The 26090-nt window shown below is 37.7% G+C and overlaps 1 protein-coding gene across 1 annotated transcript in view; it reads left to right on the top strand.

The window, feature by feature from the left end:
* Positions 1-26090, top strand: part of NEURL1B (neuralized E3 ubiquitin protein ligase 1B) — a 59528-nt gene that overhangs the window by 23396 nt on the left and 10042 nt on the right. The window contains 1 exon segment of the mRNA XM_032208503.1: positions 22324-22884. Within this exon segment, the coding sequence (XP_032064394.1) occupies positions 22324-22884 (561 nt within the window).

The raw sequence follows: 26090 nt of genomic DNA, 5'->3' as shown, positions 1-26090 counted from the left end.
AAGTCTCAGAACACTAACATGATGAGTTGTGACATAAAGAACTGCAAGGAAGAAGGATTGCCAAGAAGTGGACAGAGATTATGTTTCTTGTACTAATGCAAGTAGTCCTCTACTTACGACCACAATTAAGGCCTGATAGGCCAAAACCTATATAAGTAGGCCCAGGGTGTTGGGCAAAATCACTTTCCACTATCATTTTCGGGCATAAACTAAGTAAATGACAGGTCTGAATAAATGATTGAGGGAAAGATTTCTAGGCTTCAATCAAGAAGCAATGATTAGAACTTCCTGAACATTGTTGTTAGTATCTTTCAACTTTTGGTGAATTCATGTACAATACTCTACGCTTCATTTTAGCCAAAAGGCCGATAACCCTTCTCCCGAAATGTCTCTCAGGGGTTGCTTGAGTCCTTATAAACTTAAGATTGCATCATCAGTATTAAAAGCTGCCTGCTTTGTCTTCTGCCAATCTCCTACTGCTTCCAAATTTCTGGAGTAATATGAATTGTATTCATCTCCATTGGCAAAAGAGGCATGCCTAACAGAATGATTGTACTTGAAACTTGGCTTTTTCTCCCAATTGGCAAAATGGGTTCCCAAAATCTTTTTTGGTGACTAAGTTTATTTTTAATGTGTAAATATGTTTTTCTCTTCTTTGGCATAAGTATTTTGGTTCATCCGAAGGTCTAAGCAATAGTTTCTCCAATGCAAAACAAAATTTCTTCTATTATGCATAAGGTACACTTCCCTATCCTATAAAAATAATTGGCTCTTCTCAGTTCCTGAAGAATATTTTGAAATTATTTAGGATGGCATTAGAAAAGTCTAAAATACAGTTGTTTGCATAATTACCTGAAAGAAAAGACTGGTGAATAATACATTGGGATTTATTTTCTAGGATACAACATAAAAGTCCTATTATCCACAGTAAATCAATATAGATTATTTGAAAATTAAGATGAAATGTTGCATTCTTCCAAACATTACCTATCTTCTCTCAATTATTTCTCAGGAGCAAATTCCAGAAGGTTGCTTGTATTGTCAGAAGGAACGAAAGGAATAAAGGCTGCATAATGACACCAAAAAAGATGACACATCTGTAGGTGTTTGTTAGTACATCATGTTCTTCCTAGTTGATGGGATGGGCAACGAAACGTTCATTTCCAACGTAGTATCTACACTAAAGATCCTAGTTTGCATAGACTAGTGTTATAGTAACTAGGCTTCAATTGTTATGGCGGTAAAGTGGTCAAGATATGCCAAGCTAACTTTTGCTGTACTTACCATCATGTTGCATCTGAAGCTGATAAGATCTTGCCCGTACCTTTTCTTTCTTACTAAGAAGTTTTAGCAAAATCTTGATAAATCAGAGGTCACTGTATCCGTTTGTGCATGTGTGTAGTAGGTATGTGTTTACAAACACATTGTGTTTATGTGTGTGTAGATATGAGAAAATATTACACACACACACACACACACACACACACACACACTACACAAAGTGTACTTTGTAACTTTTACGATGCTTTTTGCAGTGGATTCCATATTTTTCTCCTAATATATTTCTTTGACTTTTAGATGCCACAAGGTATGCTGGTAAGTCCAGTACACCATCGTTGTGCATGCTAAAAAGTGAAGTCACAAGAATGAAACCTGATTTGGTTTAACACAGGAACCAATTGGGCAAATATATTGCTCTCTAGTGACATGATCACTTTTTCAGGAATTTCACTTTCTTACATATAATTTTGTTTGAATTTTATATTTATAGTAGCCTTTTTAAAGCAGTCTTGGAATCTTTTATCATAAGGGAATGTTGGAAGAACCATAGCACATAAAATGGGAAAACTGCATCTTCCTCTTTTGAATTAACAAAGCCTTTTATTTTTTTTTTCAGTGATTATGTTTTAGATTCCTTATAGAAGGCATGCGAAAAGTATGTTTAAATTATAGTCTTGGTAACTAGGTAACAATCCAGTGCAATTAAAATTGTTCTGCACATGCGCAGAACTGAAAAACAAGATGGCGCCACCGGAGAAGCGGTTTGGGGTGTAGCAGGCCTGGGTTGCTGCGGGTTCCAGCGACCCAGACCACCAAACCACTACCGGTTCAGTCTAACAGGTAGGAACCCACCACTGCTTGTGTTTCTCTAAAGAGAAAGCCCTATGACATGCCTATGTTGAGGTCCACTGCTAATAAGGTTCTCTAACTTACTTAGAATGGAAGCGGTGCTGGGGTTTCCTCCTCTTTGAAAAACAAAATTGCATCTGCTCTTTGTGTATGCCTAGCAGATACGCCTGCTTAAAATGAGCACTAATTGCCCTGAAGTGGCTGAGTAAATGAAGGGTTTTAGCTAACAGAGCTATTGCATCTAGACCACACTTGCCTTGAGAACATTTTTAAAAAGTAAGTTGATGGTGCCTGTAGGCTGGCTTGTCACTTGGGAGAAGATCAATTTAATTTGTCCTTTTCACAGTCAGAATAAATTCACAGTCCAATTTAGTCTTTGAAGTTAAAAGCAAATTTCAAAAGCAAGTTTCAATTATGAACATAGACACTCTTGGACATAATACATTCTCTCTGCAGTACAGTTATAGTTAATAATGGATATTTTTACAGTGCCTTCCTATATCATTATATTCATAAGGAAGTTTCACTGAATGCAGTGGATTTTATTTCCAACTAATGGAGCAAAGTTATATTGCGATCTGTTTTCTTGCAGTTTTTTCATGGAGTGAGGTATCAGAAAGAAAAAAGGATATTCAAATTGAAAGAGGTAGCAGGCTTACTGTTTAAAATAAAGTAATCTTTTCAATGCTTGCAACTTCTCTTCAGGGGAAATCTGACAATTCTATTTCAATTAGGACACTTAAGGGTTTACAAAAGGATTGTTTTTATTTTATTGTTTATTGTACTTCACTAATACAGCATTTAGGAAGAAGAGAGAAAAAGAAAACAACCTTTTAATATACACAACTACGCCCCGGAAAAATACTAAATATTCTACCGTGGCAAGAATGCGCATAGGAATTCATAGCATTTCCATCATTGTCATATTAAATCACAGCATGCAAAATATTTCACAACTAGTATTTACATGTGGGGCCTACAGTTAACACTGCAGCGTAGAAAGCTTCTGTTTAATGTTCCATGTCATCTCAATCTCTCCTCCCCCAAGATGCTCCATCCCATTCCTTCTCCCACTCAGTTTTCCATTCCCTCCACCCCCCTTCAGTCAGCATTCCGTAGCTATTGAGCATGTACATTCTCATTGCTTTGAGGTTTTTTTTTGTCTCAGAACTATCCCCCACCCCCAAATCTGCAAACTAAGTTTTCTCTTAAATCTGTGTTCCTTCCTTATTTCTGTATTGTGTAATTCTCTCTACAGAAACATCCACATTCAATTATTGTCTTCAGAAATATATGCTATTTCTAATATGATATTATTCCATGAATATAAATGACAGGTAGATGGTCTCCGAGAATGACCCTAAATGCTTGTAGTTTTAAATTCCCACCATGAACAAGGTCAGCCATTGGAAATTGGGATAGGGTAGGATAAATGAGGTAGCAAGGAATGAATCATCTTGGCTAAACTAAACACCTGTATAAATCAAAACTCGTTACTGGAATTCACTGATTGTCGCTAGGAAAATTTCTTTTTCATTCATTCTCTCAATGAAATATGTGCAACAATGGAATAATATAGATATTAATGATTTACCTTAAAGATCACATGAAGATAATAATATATCGAAGAAACAACTTTCTACGAGGATAAATATTAAAGCTAAAAATAATGATGTAATATTTGATTGTTAAATATTTGAGCTCTATCTACCCATTTGAGATCTCTTAGGGGGCTCCCTATCTCTGTTGAATTTCAGTCCTTTATTTCAAAATAATATTTTCTCTACTTTTTAAATACATGTAATCATTAGTCTTCTACCCTACCTCTTTGACTCAAGGGAGTCTCCCCCCACCCCCAATTAAACCTATATGCTTCTTGCTTTACCCAATGGGCTTTTTTCCCTGCAAAAAAAACAGTGGGAACTGAAGTGCATACAGGCCAACACATAATTTCCATATGTATTGGAAACAAAATTAATCATGTAACAAAATTGTGAACTAGTGAAGTGAGGACAAAGGAAGTAGAGTTGAAGGCCAAGAGATCATATGTCAGATCAGATCTTTGATAGCTATACTCTTAATACAGACTGGTCTGATCATTACTTCTGCTCTGTGGTTCTGCTAATTCGATATAGCACATGCCAAAGGCAAACAACTTTTATTAATGTTATCTTAGAATGCTATCATTTTTCTTTGTTATAACCTCTTAAAACCATTTTTAGACATTATAGGTAACATTTTGGATAGAAAGCTGCATGAATACTTTAGCTACAGCTATTAAGTTAGCTTTTGTAATAGAAATGTAATAATGTAAGCATGCCCTAATATAACAAAAAGAATTACACAAGCTTTCCTGGTATTCTTCTGAAAGAAGAGAGGAAAGTTCATAAGCTTGTCTTTATGGTAGTATGTTCACATCATTAGCACTTTGACCCCAAATTTGTCGTGTTGTCAATGTTGTACAATGCTTTAACATAGAATATATTCATACTTACCGATAGCACCTAAATAAAAGTCTTGGATCTATTTTTACAATGGAATGCTTAGAGCGAGATACTACAGTCATATTTTAGTTTATTGAATACTCTCTATCATTGATTTTGATAGATTATGGCAGGCATAATGTAATCATAGCCAAGCATACACATTCAGCTATCCCTTGCTATGTATATTGTTGTGTGAAACATACATATTTGAAGACAAAAGTGAAAACAATTTGGTCATTCCAATAAGATTAATGTCACAGGGCTGGTAAACTACTAGAACAATGGTGTAGCTTGGATATTGCACAGACATTCCCTTGAGGATATACAATAAAACCCCAAATCTTTCCATATTTTTCTGGGATTTCCTGGGTTACTTCCGAAAGTTACATTATTTTTCAGGAAAGGAACTGGAGCTCAGGAAGACTCTCACATTCTGTATCTGTACCACGTCTGAAGAGAGAAGTGCTACCCATCCAAGGTCAAAGATGAGATATCCCAGATATGAGTGGTTTAAACACACAAAACCACTCTGTCTTCGTAGGATTGAGGTACAGACAGTTCCTGTACAGGTAGTCCTCAACTTATGACCACAATTGAGCCCAAAATTTCTGTTGCTAAATGAGGCAGTTATTAAGTGAATTGTGCCACATTTTATGATATTTCTTGCCACAGCTGTTATGTGAATCACTGCAGTTGTTAAATTAGTAACATGGGTAAGTGAATCTATCTTTCCCATTGACTTTGCTTGTCAGAAGATCACAAAAGGTGATTATGTAATCCTGGGACACTGCAGCTTTCAGAAATAGGAATCAGTTGCCAAGTATCTGAATTTTGATCACATGGCCATAGGGATGTATGCTGCAACGGTTGTGTGAAAAACAGTCATAAGCCATTTTGTTCAGTCCTGTGGTAACTTTGAACAGTTCACTTGAACTGTTGCATGTCGAGGACTACCTGTATATCCAGATCTGTGCAGCCTCCAGCACTCTTAACCATAGAGCAATATTTATGTACTATGATAACATACAACCTTTGTAACAATAGTAAAATGGTTCAAAAGACAAAGAATTTCAAATATATTTTTCAGGTTGATCAATAGAAATATATAATTATATAGAAAAATGTGTAACCAATAGCAGCAATCATATTTAAATATAGAGATTAGATCAGTAGTGGGATTCAAATTTTTCTACTACTGGTTCTGTGGGTGTGGCTTGGTGGGCATGGCAGGGGAAGAATACTGTAAAATCTCCATTCCCTCCCCACTCCAGGGGAAGGTTACTGCAAAATCCTCATTCCCTCCCCATCAACTGGACTTGGGAGGCAGAAAATAGAGGGGGGAAGGGTTCAGTCAAAGGTGGTATTTACCGATTCTCTGAACTACTCAAAATAATGCAATACAATACAATAGCAGAGTTAGAAGGGACCTTGGTGGTCTTCTAATCCACCCCCCTGCCTAGGTAGGAAACCCTATACTGTTTCAGACAAATGGCTATCCAACATCTTCTTAAAGACTTCCAGTGTTGGGGCATTCACAACTTCTGGAGGCAAGCTGTTCCACTGATTAATTGTTCTAACTGTCAGGAAATTTCTCCTCAGTTCTAAGTTGCTTCTCTCCTTGATTAGTTTCCACCCATTGTTTCTTCTTCTACTCTCAGGTGCCTTGGAAAATAGTTTGCCTCCCTCTTCTTTGTGGCAATCCCTGAGATATTGGAACACTACTATCATGTCTCCCCTAGTCCTTCTTTCTATTAAACTAGACATACCCAGTTCCTGCAACCGTTCTTCATATGTTTTAGTCCCCAGTCCCCTAATCATCTTTGTTGCTCTTCTTTGCACTCTTTCTAGAGTCTCCACATCTTTTCTACATCGTGGCGACCAAAACTGAATGGTGGTGACCATTGTGGTGACCAAAATTTCCACTACCAGTTCTCCAGAATTGGTCAGAATCTTCTGATTCTGGTTTAGATGCGCTCAAACAAGAAATGAATTAGAAGAGTGGTGGAGCAAACTATACCTAAACCAAAGGCTTGTTTTCTGCTTGATATATAATGGTATTTTGAAGCTCCAAACATTCTCTAGATGTTTGGAGCTTCCTCTTTAATCAACCTTGATAGCAAGAATCTTAAACATCTGAAGGGTGCAAGGTTGCCAGACAGGATAATGAGACGCTGTTCATGTCAGGATCTAAAACCAGTAATTTCATTATAAATCATGTATGTTATACAAGAGGGAAGAAAAATACTCATGGAGTATTTCATCATCAGGTTTGCATCCAATCCAGTGATATTTTTTTATTAGTGGTAATTGAAATTGTTATAATACAGAGGGTGAAAATAACCTACCTTGTTACATATTCCTTTTTGCCAGCTAATGATCTTTGAGATTAGCCAGCACTTATTTCTCTATCAGTAGTTTGGTTTGTTCTTCTAATTCGGCTAGAAGATATTCAACCAAGAGTTCTATTATGCATGTTTTTACAACTGAATTGTGTTACTGTATAAGCAGCCCCCTCAGAGAGAACAAACTTGTTTTCATTTTTAAAGGGACTGCCAGACATACACATTCATTGCTCTTTAGGATGTCTCATAGAGTTCTGATCTGGAATATGGAAAGAAAGACTTAAGTCTTTAGGAATTCCGGATACGCTTCAAGGCGCTAGTCGTCACTTATAAAGCCCTTCATGGTATTGGACCTGGGTACTTGAGAGACCGCCTGCTGCCAATTACCTCCACCAGACCGATTAGATCCCACAGATTAGGCCTCCTCCGAATTCCATCCGCCGGCCAGTGTCGACTGGCGACTACCCGGAGGAGAGCCTTCTCTGTGGCTGCTCTGACCCTCTGGAACGAACTCCCCATGGAGATTCGAATCCTCACCACCCTCCAGGCCTTCCGCATAGCCCTTAAAACCTGGCTGTTCCGACAGGCCTGGGGCTAAAGAATCGTTGCCCCTATCTCGAATGGTATGATTGTTGCGCTTTTAAATTATGTATTGTTTTGTGTTGTTGTCAAATTGTCTGTATCCCCCTTCCCTTGTTTGAGTTGTGAGCCGCCCTGAGTCCCCTTGGGGAAAAGGGCGGCATACAAATGAAATAAACAAAAATAAACAAACAAACAAACAAGTCACAAGGGAAATGTAAAATTTACTATCCTCCAAACCTTAAAATGCACTTTAAATATTTGCAAGAGAAACTACAAGAAGAAAAGAGGTTGCTATACATTGGATTACTCAAATTCCATAAGACTTAGTATACATTTGTACAAGTTTAAAACCAACCTGACAAGTTTGGTTAGTTTTATCTTGGGGTGGGGGGTGGGGGGTTGTGCCATAGTGTGTTGTGTAAACTCATCCTAGTTCCACATATTTTGCAAACCCAGAAAGTAGATTCAAAAATAAGATTAAGCATGTTTTGTGAATATAGTCATTGTCATAGCACATATCTATCTCTTCAATATTTATGACTCCAGATATTTTCAAGTGAAAATGATGAAGTTGAAGTGTGGGGTAAGGTTGTATTAATTTAGGAATTTGGATGTATTTTCCATTAACTTTTTGCTGTTTGCAGATTTCCTTTTCTATTAGCTATCATTGTCCTTCCTTCCTTGGCCTAGATTTTGTTGGACTTGTTTCCCTCTAGAAATCTGTTCGTTCTTAAAGGAGATATGCCTTTTCTTCTGGGAATCTTTACGGTTAGCTAGCCAATCAAAACTTGATGTCAAAACCATTAAATAGAATCTGCTTTTCTCAAACCTTTGTTCCTTATAACCAGCTTTCTCCTTCACGTGCACAGTTCAGAATATATGGATAAAATGGCCTGTTACTTTTGTTAAAATTGCATGTGCAAACATTTTGTGTATCATGGACATAAGTGATTGTACAATATCCTGTTGTGATTGTGATGGATACATAAATTTGCCCATTTGAAAGAGGGGAAGCATGAGGCAGTTGAAATAAGTGGACATAATTGATTGTTGCATGAAACTCACTGGCAGGCGAAAAGGAAAGAAGAGCCAAAAAAAACCCAATACTGTATTGGAATGTCTAATTTGGTTATTGCATGTGAATGTTAGTCACTTTTCCATTCAGAATACCTTTTTGAAAATGTGTTTTTTACACATTGATTCCCACACTTCATCTGTAAAAACTTTTATTATCAGCAATTCTGTTTTTTCTGAATTGCTATCGTTTGCCTAGAATGTCTAATAGCTTACTCATCTCTGCCATTTCTGAACATTTAACTAGCCCTGTCTTAGTTGATGGAAGTGGAGAATCTTACTATTTACTATTTTACTATTTAAAAGACTTTAAATCTAGATAGAGCAGTCAGAATTACAACAGCAGTCCAGCTATTACAGTTGATTATGTCATTTGAACCATGAAACCTCAAAATAGAGTCTACCACATTTAGAATGAATACTCTTTTATCATATTTCTGTAACATTGAAGCGGCTTACATAAACGATGGCAGGCCTGTCTTGTCCTGTGACCAGATAAGATCACAGAATTAAATAATTATATAGCATACACTAATTTTACAGTTTTGGTTCTTTGATAAGAAACCAATTGATTTTACTTGAAAAAGTGTATTAGAGATGGTTCTACATCTTAGAACATACTGTAAAAGCACACATTTTCCATACTAACAACCCTCTTTTGACATACATTAATTAAATCTTGTTTTTAAAAAAATAAACATTTCAGGATTCTGTCTTTTGCATTGGTATATTTCCAGCTGTACTGTTAGAGATACAAATGTTCTATACTAAAATGTTAATTAATTCTGTCAGAATGACTAATATTCCAATAGCCTCTTCTCTACAGATAATGTTTTCAGTATGACAATTTCTATATGCATATCCAATCTGAAAGTGTTAATCATTCTGCTCCAATCTGAAAATGTTAACCATTAAGGACTTAGCATAAGTTTGGTTTTTTGAGAGTTAATACTGAAGCAATTGCAGTTGAAATTGCAACTTTTTTTTACTTGTATATACCAAATTATTAGCTCCCAAATTATTTGCCTCTCCACTTAAAACTCCATTTTGATGTCATCATACATGATGCCTAAGGAAGTTGTTTCAAAGAAACTAAACGAAGTGGTAGAAGCTAAAAATATTGAACTAATACTTTTTCCCATAGTGATTAGCAATTAGTATTAGCAATTATTATAGTACATATATGTTTTCGCTATGATAACTTCTGACTTAACTAAAACCTCCATAGCGCATTCACAAGAGGAACAGAGGCCCCATTTAAAACAGTTTTAAATACTCAGGAAAAAATAAAGTGAAACAAAAAAGCAATTGATTTATGGAGGCAACCTTTGAGACTATTGATAATCATCTCTGCTTTAAAGTGGGCAGAAGTAGATCAGTATCTTTAAGTAGATCTCCAGATGATCTGCAGTAAATTGGCAAGGGTTTCTGTCTCTCAGTAATTTTAAGAGTACTCAGCAAGCAAAAACACAGTATAAAAATGTAACAAGTACCACCCACTAGGCCAGAAGTTTGGCTTCGTCTCACCTGTTTATTTTCTATTCATTGTGGCCCCTACTTATCCCATCTCTATTTACCTACTGCAGCCAAATTGCAAATAAATCTGTGTAAGATCAAAACTTGTATTTAGAGATTATCTTAAACTATGGGTCATGCTTTGCATTAGGCAATTACCCAGTCTCTTAACAGCATTTTGCATCATTCATTTCCTGAATCTTATTTCACTTTTACTTACAGCTCAAGTTCAGAATTGTGGCCAAGAGGGGTGGGTTACAAATGGGCCCTCTATCCCCAAGGTAGATAAGGCTGAACATTTTTTTTTTTTTTTGCATTTGTGGGTGGGTGGGGGTATGGTTAAGGTTTTGTAACACCAGTCAGTGTCTTAAGCCTTGAAGAGAGGTTAAGATACCCGTTTCATTCCTCTTATTCCACCCTCCAAGATTGTGGCTCAGCCTTCTCATTAAATGTAACTCAGTACATGCCACTCAAAGCCTGGTGTAGTTCATGCAGCTTGTAGATTCTAAAGTAAAGGAAATGTCCCCAAAACCTGAAACCTTCTTCAAATACTTTAACTGAATTGTCTCTGTACAAATGAGTCAGTCTCAGGGTTGTAAAAGAGGTAGAATTTCTGAAATGTGTAAGGTTTCCCAAAGAACCATGTCTACCACAAGCAACTGTTGGGCAGCTGGAAAGTTCTGCCATATAAAATGGAGCATAGGTGGGAATTGTGGGGACAAGAAAAGACCATATCCTTCCATCTTAAGCAGCAGGTTCTCTTAGGTGGATTCAGCTCCTGCCTTTGCCAATTTAATTGGATAATAAGGTTGTCTTTCTATAACATGACTGTTCTATAAACTCTTAGTGGCAGCCAGAGATACTCCAAAATGTTAGAAGACAAATCCAGTTTCCTGTTCTAGAATCTTACTGCGTTCAAGATAGAGTTCATTCCCTTATAAAATGCAATTTGATGCTTTAGTTTCTGTAGCATTTTTTGGTCAGAAAGAATTCTATTCCACACCCAATGCATTTTTCCATTTCCTATGGGATAGTGAGTCTCCCACAACTTGGGACCGGCTGCTGGAAGCAGTGGACCTATTTGGAATAAACTTTTGGAGAGACATAGTAAGTGATTTGATTCTTGTTCAGAGCCTAATTTAATGCCATATTTGGAGTTAAAAAATTAGATTTATCTTGTTGAAATATATTGTTTCTGATTAACAATGTTGGGAGGGATTCATATTTCCCCCCCTAAATGTGTCCTCTGGCTGTATTTGATCCCTAGGCATCTTGTCTGCTTCTGCTTCTATCCTTTTACTTGTGGGATTTTTTTATCTGGGTTATGTGGTGAATATCTGTTGAATCATCATGTAGCAATCTGTGATTGACGCCAGATAGTCTTTCATTTTTCCTATTGACTTTAAAAGAGAAGTGTGTGCTTTTTTAAAACTTGGCCTTTAATTACAACCATATACTAGCTTGTCTAGATTTTTGCATTGCTCTCTGGAGACCCCAAACAATTTAAACCTCCCAAATGTTCAAGAGATGAATATTATGTGATTATAATATTGATGTATCACTGAGAACAAAAACAGAAGTGATTTATGCGCTGGAGGAAAGAAGGCATTTTGTATGTCTTGGGAACTTTTTGGTTTAAACACTGTTTATAGTAGATTGGTTCTAAAATGGAATTTTAATAGCTTTACTGAGGTTAGTAGAATTCAGATTTTTTTTTTAAAAAGGGGGTTGTTTGTCATTCTAGTTTTCTCAGTTCCAGAGCCAAATACCAGAAATGTACCAAGCATAACAACTATTTTTAATACTGATGTTTTGTGTTTTTCTTTAAAAGCAAACCAATGGTTCTAAGTCACATTAATCATGCTATCTTATGTTAATCTTAGTATTAACATCTAATAATGTTTCAGCATCTAACAAGATAAGATTCAGCATTTTGAGACTTTGCACAGACCCCTCAAAACCGTCACGGGTCTGTTTTATTTAGCTATGGAGACATGGGGGAAAGTTTACAGCCAAAATTGATTTGGAAGAAATGAAACCTAATTAGTTGAAAAAGCAAATATTTGTTAATGCCATTAAATGAAATAGATACCGATCACCTTCTCTGAATAATTACATGACACAAAGTAAAGCTTTCCCTTATTCATTTCAAGTACCATAGATTTTCCTTTTGTTCTTCACGCTGTGGATTTATTCTCATTTTTTTCTATTGCTTTATAGGGGATAGTACACATATGCCTCTGTTCCAGGGATGGGCTTCAGAAATTTCAGAGAACCGGGTTCTCTGCCTGGTTGCTGGGTGGGCGTGGCCATGGCCTAGTCGACCTCTTGCACCACAGTGGCAGGTGTGTGTGTTTCACCCTCCCCAAGCTCCGGAGGCTTTCCTTGAGCCTCTGTGAGGGCGAAAATGGCCTCCCCCATGCTCCGGAGGCCCATTTTTCACCCTCTCTGAGCTCCCGCGGACCCTGGCCTCCCAAACAGGCCATGTGGGAACCCCTGGGAGGAGTGTGGCAGGGTAGGTGGAGCCAGCCATGGGTGGCATTTGTAGATTCTCTGAACTGGACAGATTCTTAGCTAGAGGTTCTCCCGAACCCATGCAAACCTGCAGTAGCCCACCCCTGCTCAGTTCTAATGTGATGGATGTAAAATGCCCTATTGCTCAATGATGACCATAAGTGAGGTACTTTACACCTTGACACTTTGAGAAGTGTTGTAATTCAAATCCCATTAAATACTCCAAGCTTGACCTAATTGCAATCCCAACAATTTGAAAAGATGCCTGATAAATGTTACTTTATGACCAATTGCTACATGTCATCGATAAAGTTTTTATGCTGTGGTAAAAAAATAATAATTTAGGTTTGCATGCATAAGTAATCTCAAACTCTCCCTGCCTTTTCTTCCTTGGGTCTGCACCCCAGTGCAATTGCATTTTAGCACATTCTTGGTATGTTATTATGTGCTGTCAGCTGCTAAATAAACCAGCTTTAATGTTTGGATTAGTCTTTGTCCCTTGTGTATTAAATTAGAATTTGTTTAAAGCCACAATTCCTAATGCACATTCAGTCAGGATGGAATCTGTTATAATGAACCTGAAGCCTAGTTTATATCTGTTCATAATCATGTGAGAGGAGAGGCAGTATGAGAATTTGCCTTCCAACAAAGGCTCCAAACTGCCCTCTCTGTCCAAGTAGAAATCATGCAACTCAATTTATTGTTATCTATTCTTCCAAACAGGTTGTTTAGATCCAAATCAGGGAACACACACACACACCCATCACTGAGAAAGGAAAATATGATCTTTTCCTTCAAATCAGGGATGTCAAACTCTTGGCCAATGGGATGGATGTGGCTCGCAGGGTGCTTAGATCTGGCCTGTGGGGCTGCCCTGGAAACAGCAAAAGATTGGCCCACAGTGCCTCTGCCAGCGAAAATGAGCTCGGGAGGGCTGTGTGCAGCCCTCCAGAGCTCCATTTTCACTGGCAGAGGGTTGCAGGAGGCCATCGCAGCTGAAAATGGAGCTCGCAAGAATCACGGATCACGGGCTGCCACAGTTGCCCCCCAATATGAGTGATGTTGAGCTGGCCATACCTACCCTGGCCACGCCCATCGCAGCCCCCAAAGGTCAAACGCAACTCTGATGCGGCCCTCAATGAAATCGAGTTTGACACCACTGCTCTAAGTATTTTTGCTTAGAAAACAGAAGGATGTTTCCTGAACTGACTTGTTGCTATTTTAAAAAAGTTAATCTATAATATTCTACAAATTATGAATACAAAGCAGAGGTGGAGCTGCACAATTTGCATTTTATCACAGCTACCATATTTTTACCATGTACTTTACCACAATGTTTCTAAGCTTTGGCAATGTGCGCATACAGGCCTTCAGTTCCCAGAATTCCTTATCCTTATGCAGTTGTAATTTTCCTTTCACTAGAAGCCTGGCCTTGGTAGGGATTAATCTTCTCATTATAACAGTTTATCATACAATGAAAAGTATTAATGTATGGAAATGTTTTGCCACTTTTACTTCCCCTTCTTCTGTGGAGGGTGCCAATACTAAGTAAGTAGGCATATTGCTGCAAATGCTTAGAACAGCACGGCTGCATTTTTAATATTTTTTTTTTTCATTTCCTTAATGCCTCTCTTGCTTCAAGCCAACTCAATACCCCTATCCCCATCACAAAAGGTAGCTGACAGGTGTCCATGCTATTAAACCTTGGCACTATAAATAAATTATTCATTCATTTCCTTTTGGATAATTTCCTATTGTATAAACAAAACATGCTATCCTGTTTGGTTTTTCTGTTTTTTTTAAATAACCACTGGCCTTAACTTCCTGTTCATCAGCTAGGAATGAAGCTGGCATTTTGGCTATACAGCTCTTTTCCATCTCGCTTGACATAGTCAGATTCTTTGCATGCATATACTACATAAATAAATACATAGAAAATAGTGTTTTTTTTAAAAAAAAAAAAACTGTTTCTAAGTGTTCTGTTTCTCTTTATTAGCAAAGATGAATCAGCTTATACAAAAGACCCTGGAGACAATTACGCACATATTTTTTGTTCCTTGGGAACACCTTTGTAACATTTATAGAGTGCAAGATAGTGAACCGTGTTTAATGAAACTGAAGCACTATTGTTTCTGTACAAAAGGTTATATTTCTTAAAACGTTTCCCATTGAATCCCACCTTCTTCTCCATGGCACTGGAGCCAAACTGTCTGTGACAATAGTACCATACTTGTCATCTCTTACTGGATAAAAGAGGAGAAGGAGGGGCATTTTAGAGCAAGGTGCCCCTTTAAACATTTAAGGGGCAGATGCAAATTGTTTGCTTCTAGTGGTATTAAACATGGATTAAGTTTGTGAAAGCACACAAGATATACTGAATTGAGTTCCAGAAAGTGATAACTGAAAATCAGTTTCAACTTAGTCATAAAACACTGTAAGTTTACGACTTTACTGCGTGGCCTTTGATTCAAGACTGGCTTTATCATAGCCTTATGCAAATTTATGATAAAAACTTCCGCTATTCAGTTGCAAGAGGGTATTTCCTATTAAGCCTATCTTCAGACTACCATTAATTGGGAAACTGAGATTACAACAAAATACTGTTTTTCTATTACAATCTATTACAATTCTCTATCGTAATCTCAACAAAGTACTGTCTTTCTTTCTCCATATCTCTTTGCCCTGTAAGTAAATATAAGGAAAAGTTAATACCTTAAAACTGTTGTCTCTGTTTATTGATTTTATCTTTACAGATAAAATTGTGTGCTTTTTGCTGTTCTAACAGCTATTATTTCAAACAAGAACATTGAAAGAGCAGGTGTTTCTCACCTCTTCGTGTCTGCCACGTAGTTAGGCGGTTAGGTGTTAAAGCCAGTGAAATTCCCAAGTTGTGGCTGAAATGTTTTCTCTTATAGAAAGTTGTCAATTATTAAGGCCCCTCAGGGCTTCTGACTGACTCTCTGGAAAGAGATTGGTTAATGACCCACACTCTGACCTTTGCAGAACTCAAAACCTTTCTTACCAGTTATTCATTTAGTATAGTATCTCATTTTGCTGCATTTGGAAAGGTTTCTTCAGTTATTTTTGGTTGCATGTTTACATTATGGAAGTACCCAAATGGCCTCCTGAGAGATAGAACTTCAGCTATGTATTGGATCAGTGGTGGGTTCCGGATCCTGTTCCAACCGTCGTTGGCTATATGGACGCGTGCAGCGCGTACGCATGTCGTGCCTGCCAGCGACGCCTCTGGGACGCTCCAGCTGCTTGGCGGAGTGTCGCGCAGGCGCTGTATGTGCCATGCACAGAAACCTTTAAAGAACAGGTAAGGGGCTCGGGCAGGCGGGTGGGCCCTCTGGAGCACCGTACCGGAATGGTACCTGGTGCTCCAGGCAGGCTCCGGTACGCCTATACCAGGGCGTACTGCCTGCAACCCACTACTGGATTGGATCTGCTTTATCTATCCCTGGAGCAATCATATTGGCAACAGTGTATGTGCTGTTAGTACTTGTCCTCGCATATTTGGTATCTATCCCCTTGCCCCACGAAGGACAGAACTGGCTGTCAAATACCTTTTGCTCAGCTTGCCAATTTGAAAATAAACCTGACTGTTCTTAGTTGGATTTATGCACGGATTTGTAGGCAGAATATTGTATCCTTGAGCTGTTTTCACAGAAAGAGGTAAACGCCACAAAATTATCTGGAAATCTGCAAAAGTAACTGGGATATACACAGAGATGAACAAAAATAGCATCTCTAAGTTGGCGATACAACTAGAAAGGACCTGAGCCAAGGACAGTTTTTTACTTCAGAAAAATTGTACTTACTTGGATCTTCCTGGTTCCTCTGAAAATTCACATAATGTATTTTAGTGGCTGTTCAATGTATTTTTGACTTGATTTGAATAGCCAGCCCCTCATCTCATTTATGACTTTAGATGGCTCACATAATTAAACCAAAGAACAAAATCAATAACACAAATATAAAAGTCAATAAAAGCAATAACTCTCTTAAAAACCAGATTAAATCCCAATTAAAACCAGAAATTAAAGTTACTTATGGGTCAATATTTGAAGATTTTTTTAAAACTGGTAATCCCCAGTATTTGAAATTGTCATGACTTTTTTTCCACTTAATATATGTTCTCTGGAATTAAGTGGGGTATCATGGCCACATAATCTTTAATGACCCCTGTAACCCTAGTCCTGGATTAAACTCAACAGTGCAAAAAACGTCAGTAGATGAACCCACCTGTTATAATTTATCTGGTTTTTCAGAGTGGCAGGAAAGACCCCCTGCCCCATTCTCTGGAGCTTTTGAATTTCTAAGGCGTTCTCCTCCGGTATTACTCTCAATTTATGAGAACACTCCTTCCAGATTTTCATTTTCTCAGCGTTTACGCAGTTTCGAAAGACATATCACCTTCAGCAGATGTTACAGTGTTAGGTGACTGTAATATTTATTTTGTTCTTTTTAAACTGCATTATTATCTTGCAATATTTTCTTTTTTTTGTTGTTGTCATTAATGCTGTTTACCACTTTGATTGCTCAGCAGTAGCAATAGTGTACAAAAAAAATTGAAGTGTTTTAAATACCATAGCATTCTTTAATTGACATTTGTGTTACACTCCCATCTGCTTTGTAGAATTGGGTGACTTTTGCATACTTGAAATGTTGAAGTAATGCAAGAGTGCTTGCATTGTATATTACTGGGTGGAGTCTCCCCTATCAATTCCGGTAAATTAAATATAACTTTGTAAAGTTTTCTTTTCTTTGTCTCATTGATAGTATATACGATTGGAGGGAGGTGAAAGAGAAGAATAAATAGTACTGCTACTTTGGACAACAATGGCAGCATTTTTCTTTTCTCATTAATCTAAACATGGACTGTGAGATGGTTTTCTTCTTCTGTAAAAAAAATGTGGGGTGAATTTGAAGAAGTGAAAGAATTAGAATTATAAAGTGGGACAACTATTTCACACTGCATATCAGAAATGGCACCAAATGGTTGAGTGATATTCCCATATTTTTTAAAAAACTCACACACAGAAAAAATATGCTAATTTCTGAGAGCAACCAATTCTTTATCAGTATTTTTCTCCTTGCAATAGTAAGCATATATGGCTCTCAGTGATGCTTATATCTAACTTGCAGTCTCAGCTATGGCCTTCCATAACTCATTCATACCAATCGACAGAAATGTCTTGGAACTGTTAGATTTTTCAATGTATGGTCCCACAACAAAACAAAAACAGGCCCCAGATGACTGAAATCAATAAATGTGGTTTCAACAGCTCATGCTATAATCCCTAGACTGCCTTTGTTACCCCCTCCTCATTATATTGACTTTTTCTAGATATGCTTTATCTGTTTTGGGGGTGTCAAATCAAGGCTGTGGCTGGATGCGGCCTGCGGGGTGATTAGATCTGGCCTGCAGGGCTGCCTTGGAAACAGCAAAGGACCGGCCTTTGTGTGAAAATGGATCTCAGGAGGGCAATGCACCCTGGCCACAACCACCCCAGCCACGCTTACCTGCCCCGGCTGGGGGTCAAACACAATCCTGATGCGTCCCTCAAATCAAATTTGACACTTTTGATCTATTATCAGTGCAGTATTTATCATATTTCCTTTGCTGGAAGTCAGATCAATTTGCAGCCTCTTAAGGATACCTGATAAAGGTAAAAATAATCTACATATATATAAACGCGAAAACATTCATGCAGGAATCACGAAATCTCCAGAACCGTAAAACCTACAAATTTGAAATTTGGCATATATGTTTCTCTTGGCTTCTAGGTGCTTGGTAACCAATGATTTTTCAAAATGACTATCAGAGTATTAGTATTTTGTATATTATTATTAACACGCTGTGATTCTAAGGAGTTAGACGTTCTACCCTCCCTCCCAACCTGAAAACTTGGACGTGGGCATGGCCAGCCTGTGACTCATCTGGCCTCTTGGCTGGGAGCTTGGAGAGGAGCCTGAGGGGGAGAAGGGGATAGGATAGGGGAGGCTTCTGTGGGGAAAGCCTGAGGGAGAGAAGGGAAGAGGAGAGGTCGATGGTAACTTCTCATTAATTTTCAAGCTGTGTCTATTTATCAAGCCCGATCACATAGTTTCGTGGTAGAGCACGGGTATTCAGCTAGTAAATTAATAACCCTAATCAGTTGCCTCCCATCTGTAGGTTATTCTATTTTGTCTGCAATCAGAACTTTTGCACATTGTACAATGCACAAAACATTAAATTAGCCATAGCCCTATTTCTCAGATTGAAATGTTGACAAGTATAATTCAGTGTATACTTTAATAAGTATAGGAAATATGAATTTTGTTTCTCTTTTCAGTATTTGGATCAGAACTACTTATAGTAGCCAGAATGATAAAGCTATATTTCTTGATTATTTTTATTACAAAAATAATAGCAGTTTATTACAAAAAAACCTTTAATCTTGTCTTAAACCCCCACATCCCAATCAAATTCAGGCTTCAGGGGTGGTGTGCGTCATTCAGTACAAATAGTGGAAATAATTACTGAATACTTGCCATTACAGTGTTCCTGTCATAAGACAAAATCATAAGTTAGAAACATACAAAAACAGTTTCAAAGCAGCCAATTTTTTTAGCAGGTCTCACATGTATTGAACTGCTTCACATAGCTTTATTTCTGGATTTTTTAAACATATAGTTCAGGATTGACATTATATACGCATATTTAAATATTGAAACAATCAGATGAGGAATAATTCATACTATTTATATTGAAGTACAAGATCAGGTTCCGTGCATCTTCGGTGTTTAGTCATACTGGCCACATGGCCACGGAGATGTCTTCGGACAGCACTGGCTCTTCAGCTTCGAAACTGATATGAGCACCGCCCCCTAGAGTCAGGAATGACTAGTACATATGTGCGAGGGGAATCTTTATCTTTTACAAGATCTGAAACTAGTTTAAAAGAACTGGTTATTTACTTGTAACTAATTATTTGAATGTGCTTTTGTGAATTCACATATTTGCACCTGCCTCTTCTGAATCTTTTATAGTTCATAGAATTTTAGTAGAAGCTTCATTCTTTGGGCATAATGAGCATATAGTTCAATTTCCAAGAAATTGGAACTCAGAAGGAACATGAGATTATTTGAAACTAAATGTAGGAAGTGCATAGATTGCATGAATTCACAGACGATCCATCAAAGAACTTCATTTGTACGTAAGTAACGCATTTTTATCCTGATCTCTGCAACGCATACACATGACCAGCTATTTTATTACTAAAGTTTAGTAATTGTTCCATTTGGAATATCTTGGGAAAAGGGACCCAGTGTTTTAGATGGACCTTAGCCAAATTAAATGCTGTTTAATTGTTTGACCCGGATAGAAGGTAAGCATCAAATGAATGGGGCAATCTCTTAACATCAAGACTGGGGGAAAAGATAGGTAATAGAAAGTCCTGAATCACTTGGATTTAGATTTTGGAAGAAGGCATATCTGGTGAAGGATTACTTTATTCCTATGAAAAATGAAAAAATGTAATCTTTATATAAAGCCCATAATTTTCTTGCTTGCCAAACTGATATTATAGAAAAATAAATTACTATGATAGTAATATGTGATAAATGAATGGAAGTAGTAGATTATAAGTTTGAAAATGTTTATGGAGCTGATAAGGGAAAGACATCAGGCAGGAACCGTAAGGATACCGGTTGACAAGATTGAATGAAACATTTTATGACGCCCTTCACTTTTTGATTAGAAAAGAGGAGATGCTGTCTTTTTGTTATGACACAATCTATAAAAAATTCCATTTAGCTGCATAACCAGCTCTTTTGAAATGCTTTTAAGAAGCCAGGGCACCGTTCTTGGCCTTGGATTTGAAGTGTGATAGAATCCAATCCTCTGAATTTTAAAATAGGAGGAGTCAAAAGTTCAGATGATATACATATCGTGATCGATAGATAGTAGACAAGGATGGTTTAGGACATGGTGATATTTTCAATGAGTGACATAACAGAGAACCTGGGCTTCTAAGAGGGATAAGGAGGCAGTTCGTCAAATTTCTGCATATGCTCACGAAAATCGTGATCAATTGGGAATCAATAAAACATATACAACAAATCTATCCCACAAGAACAGAAAGATTTTTCCTAGCAATGGGGATATATTTATCACCCAACCTCTCAGGTATTAACAGGTGTCCCAAGATACAAATCTGTGGTGGGTTTTAATAGATACAATTGTAGAATGTAGGCTCTATTTGTGACTGATCAAAACAAGGGTTTGGTTAGGACATATTTATTCTATGCCATATAGATTATTAACGATAAAATGGAAAGTATGAAGCACCAGTTCTCTGTAGGATTGGGTTGTACTTTGGATCCAGAGTTGAAAAAGTACATCAGAGTAAGTAGGTATTACTTTTTAAAAGGGATGTTTCTCTTGGACTTTTGTACATTTAGGTGAGGTAAATGTGTAGTTGTTTGGCCTGAATCAACTGTTGCCGCTAAATAAGTTAATATCTGTGCACTAATTCTTCCAGCTTAAATGATAGACATGATATCCTGAAGGAGATGAATACTTGTGTGATTTTAAAAAATTCCCTTGAAATAGCATGTTCCATTGTTTCAGAATTACCAAATTTCCTTTCTGCTTTGGAGTACATAGGTTGAAAATAGCCTTAGTGATTCAAAGCACTTCAAAGAGCATGCATCCTCTGTGATCCAGCCACGGTTTTTGCTAGCAGGGATGGGTCATAAAAAGAACAACACGTAATGTGCATTGTAACTTTCTTTTACATTTCTTTCTTCCTCTCTTAAATCAGACAAGGCTCCTTTTGGGTAGCACACAGAAAATGTTTGCACCCAGAACTAAAGATATTCTGAAGACCGAAGTGGTGGTTGGTGGTTATTTAGCAACTGCCTCAAATATTTCATGAATTAGAAAAAAATGTTCAGCAAGCCAACTTCCTATAGTTATTGTGAAACCAGAATAGTTGCCTGAACAGTGACTTTTTAAATGCTATATAGCAGGAGTATCCAACTCCAGGTCTGCAGACCAATAGTGATCCCCAGATCATTGGAACCAGGCTGTGCAAATGGTGGACTAGCGCACAGAGATCCATTTGCACAAGTGGCAAACGCACATACAAAATAGTCCCATACCCCCTTCCGCCACAACCTTTCTGCACCAACACTGCCAGTGGTTGGGGATTGCTGCTATATAGCAATAAAATGATAATGTCCCATCAATTACACCATTACTAACTTGTGTTAATTTAATACCAAAATTTAGTTAACAGCATTAAAATTCTGATTCAAGTTACATATCATCTCAAAGGTTGACTCAGCCTTCCATCTTTCCGAGGTGGGTGAAATGAGGACCCAGACTGTGGGGGCGATATGCTGACTCTGTAAACCGCTTAGAGAGGGCTGAAAGCCCTATGAAGCGGTATATGTCTAACTGCTATTGCTATTGCTATCAAAGGTAGTCTTTCCAACAGAATTTTTTTTTGCCAAAATACAAAGAATCTTGCAAATGTAAGAAATAAGAGAATATCCACTTTTATTTAATTTCTTGTCACTGAAGCACAGAGCTTGCAAATCTCACTAAACAAAGGTTTACAGCCTATTTTACAAGGGTTTTTATGAGACACTTCTAAATAACTGGTTTTTCCATCCTCTTTTTGCAGACACCAGTCATCAAGCTCGTCCCGTATCCCACAGGCCTTATTACACTTTGCCCAACGGTAACCATGAAAGGCGATCTGTCCTCACCATTACCGAGCCTCCACGATTCCACTTCCAGGCCAAAGGAAAAAACATCCGCCTGGATACCCATTCTCGGAAGGCCATCCGAAGGAACAGTTTCTGCAATGGCATCACTTTCACTAACCGTCCTATTCACCTCTATGAGAAAGTGCGTCTGAAGCTGGTATCTGTCCACCATGGCTGGAGTGGAGCGTTGCGATTTGGCTTCACAATTCATGATCCATCACAGATGAATGCCGGTGACATTCCAAAATATGCTTGTCCAGATCTAGTAACCCGACCAGGCTTCTGGGCTAAAGCTCTGCCAGAGAGGTTTGCACTAAGAGACAATGTCCTGGCATTCTGGGTTGATCGCCAGGGTAGAGTTTTTTATAGCATTAACGATGAAGAGCCAATTCTGTTTCACTGTGGCGTCAAAGTCTCTGGTCCTCTCTGGGCACTGATAGATGTCTATGGAATCACTCATGAAGTGCAAATACTAGGTAGGTGTATCCTTCTAGATGCTAATCTTAAAAAACACAGGAACTGTTAAATGCTGGCAAGGAAACCGAATTGAATTTCTGAATTTGAAATAAGATTGCTGCAGATTGTTCACCCCCTTTGTGGTTTATATTTTGATTGAAGTAGGAAGCTAGAAGTGTCAGAAAATATTACTGATAAAAAGTAGGGCACATTCCATTTATAGTTCCAATGTCATGTAGTTTCTTGAACTGGCCTTTGGTCACAAGATGAACAATCTTATTCTCTCTGTTAGCTTCTTGAAAAAAGGCATTTTTAAATGAAGCTGCTACCTGTTTGAAAATATAAATTGCAGGTGCCAATTTTCATTGGGTCACCCAATTCTTTCACTGTGCTGAAATATTGTTTACCCAACACATTTAAAAATTAACCCTTTGTCTAGGTTTACATTGACAATAAACTAATGAAGTGGCCTGGCTTCATCCAATATTAAACCACAAAAATTGAGCAAAATTAAAACTAGCAAACTTCAGAGTGATGTGTGGTAGTAGTTCCAGGCTTCCAACTGACCTGATTGAACATGTTGTGAATGCAAACATATTCACTTCCATTTCACAGAAGAAGCCTTGCAAAATTTTTAAGAGGTTGACTATTTTCAAAGCAAAATTTACATTTTTAGGTTTTTTTTAACCTGAACAGAATGTTGGGGGGGGGGGGGAGAGACCTGACTTTGCCTATCTTCCCATTAGAACAGAATTGGACAATATACGAAGCTGCTAACAAAGCTGACAAAAGAAATGCTGAAACTGGGCAGGTTCTAACAAGGACTATGGATAAAAATGTTCACCTAAAAGTCCTTGTGATACCCCTCCAGAAGTGGTCATTGGCCTGTACTACGGAATGTTGGTGACTTCATTGTTCTAAGCCACCCTCTTCTTGCTCAATCAGATGACCAGAAGTGGAGCCATCATTAAGGGGCTGGAAAGATCCCAAATATCTCATTCAGCAGGCTATCTTAGCCTGGAAGTATAGATGGCATTTAGCAGTCCAGCCTTCATGCAAGCCCAGTGAGTTGAGTGTAGGAAGCCTTCATTGCTATCTCTTGAGCATGCATGTAATAGCAAGCTGCACACTAATACAAATATAGCATGTGAGAAGTTGGTTCCTTAAAGGAAGTACTGAACTCCAGAAGACGAGGCAGGATATAATCAAATAAATATTCTTTTAAGAAGTCCTATGGAAATCTGCCTTTGGGTTCCCTAATATGACCAATTTGGATTTTAACTAAATTATGCAATAATAAATATGTGTGGGCAAAGGTTTAATGTTTGTAGTGTTGCTTCATAACATGTTTCTATTTCCTGATAAGGTTGAAAATTTTTGCTCTTAGTTTCAATTAGGCTTTAGCTTTTGGAATCATATATACCAGTGACTGTGAAGGCCTTGTACATGAAAGAAAATTTTGTTTGCTCCTCCTTTGACTTCTTAGGATGCTAGCTGTATACATCTTGATCATAGAAGAACTATCCTCTTCCTCCTTCTGCAGTGTAGGCTTTATATTTGTTATCTCTTTTAAAGGCTACTTATGAGTCTCATATTACATTCCAGACCTATCATACTTTTAAGTAAGATCTTCACCTAGGTAGAAAAGAAACACCACTTTTCTGTCTATTGGAAAACTCCAGTATGAACAGTATTGTGATTTTTTTATCTAAGAGATTGGAAATTTTGTTCTCCTTCACTCACACCTCCTTTGTGACTCTTATCTCATGTAGACATGAACTTATTTCTCTTATCACCAATTTCTAGGGGAAAAATTTAGAGGGAAAGTTTAGGGGGGGAAATGATTTCACTCATCCCACCTAGAAATACAATTCCTACTTTTGTCTTTTTAAGCAAGTCTGTTAGGATATGTTTACAGAAAATTAGGGATCGCGATTGCTGCTTCAGATTTTACTTCATGCTTGTGAAGTAGTGTGCAGTTTCAAGTGCCCTCAGAACATGCTTCTAGTGTAATATGGGTTATCTGACTAAAGCTGCTTCCAGTCACCCTGTTTTACCTTTTTGGTATTTACTGAATCTCTCTGCAGCTCTATAAGGAAAGAGTCCATGCTATTATAGACATGATTGCAGAGGATAATTTAGCTTCAGGGTAATGTTATGTGATGTTCTATAGATGATATAATGAATACATTAATGGAATTGTCAGATTATGGTTTAAACACACATCCATAAAAAGTAAAGGCCATTTTTTAAAAAAAAAAATCAGTACCACTTGAGTTTTTTTTAAACCTGACTCCATCTATTTGATTTCTAAGGCCTTCCAACCCAACATTGATTCTTGTCAATGTTAAGATACGATATGATACGATACAACACAACACAACTATAACAGAAGGCATAATGGGCAGAACAGGCATACATTACCCCAAATTGGCACTCCACATCTGATGGACACATTCCAACCTATCTCAGAATTTAGCAAAAATATTTTTTTCTTATAAATCTTGCAAGATTGAGGCATTGAACCATCACAGCAATACAGTTCTAAAGTTCTGGTGCCCAAAATAGAAGACACACTTCCGAAGTCCCATCAGATAATAAGCATATCTAGTTTGTCAAAAATTTGGGGCTAGGCAAGAATAATGGGAGCGAGACAATCCTTATGCCATTAAGTTTTATAGGTAATGGCCAGTATCTTAAATTGAATGCAAAAATCTAATATGTTTACTCACATAGAGAGGCTTTAGATGCCAACCTACGAAGTACACCAGAATAGAGCACCAATGTCACAGGAATTGCTGTGTTTTATTAATATAAGATATACCCTGTTGAGTCATTGAAGAGCCAACCTAAGCCTACTCCTACTGTCTCTTTTCCAGAGTGTACAGAATACTTATGCACTTGTGTCTGTAATGACTTTTGAATATTCTTCTCAAGGCCATTTCTGTGGCTCTCTACATCCATGAATATCTCATAACTGCTTGTGTTGCTCATTTGGGTCACTTGCTGCTTCCAAGTGGTTTTCAAGGGCAGCCCCAGGTAGAATTCATTGCAATAATCCACATTCAAGATGATCAAGACATGAGTGACTATGAGAAGGAATATCTGTTCCAGGAAAGGATGAATTTGCTTCATCAATCAGATGAATCTGTGTGAAGGCCTTCCCAGCCATAGATATCAGATACTGTACACTAATAATATCTACCCCAGGTCAGTATATGACTTA

The sequence above is a fragment of the Thamnophis elegans genome, chromosome 2 (genome assembly GCF_009769535.1).
Source record: "Thamnophis elegans isolate rThaEle1 chromosome 2, rThaEle1.pri, whole genome shotgun sequence".
NCBI lineage: Eukaryota > Metazoa > Chordata > Lepidosauria > Squamata > Colubridae > Thamnophis > Thamnophis elegans.
This window is presented reverse-complemented; position numbering and strand designations above follow the sequence as displayed.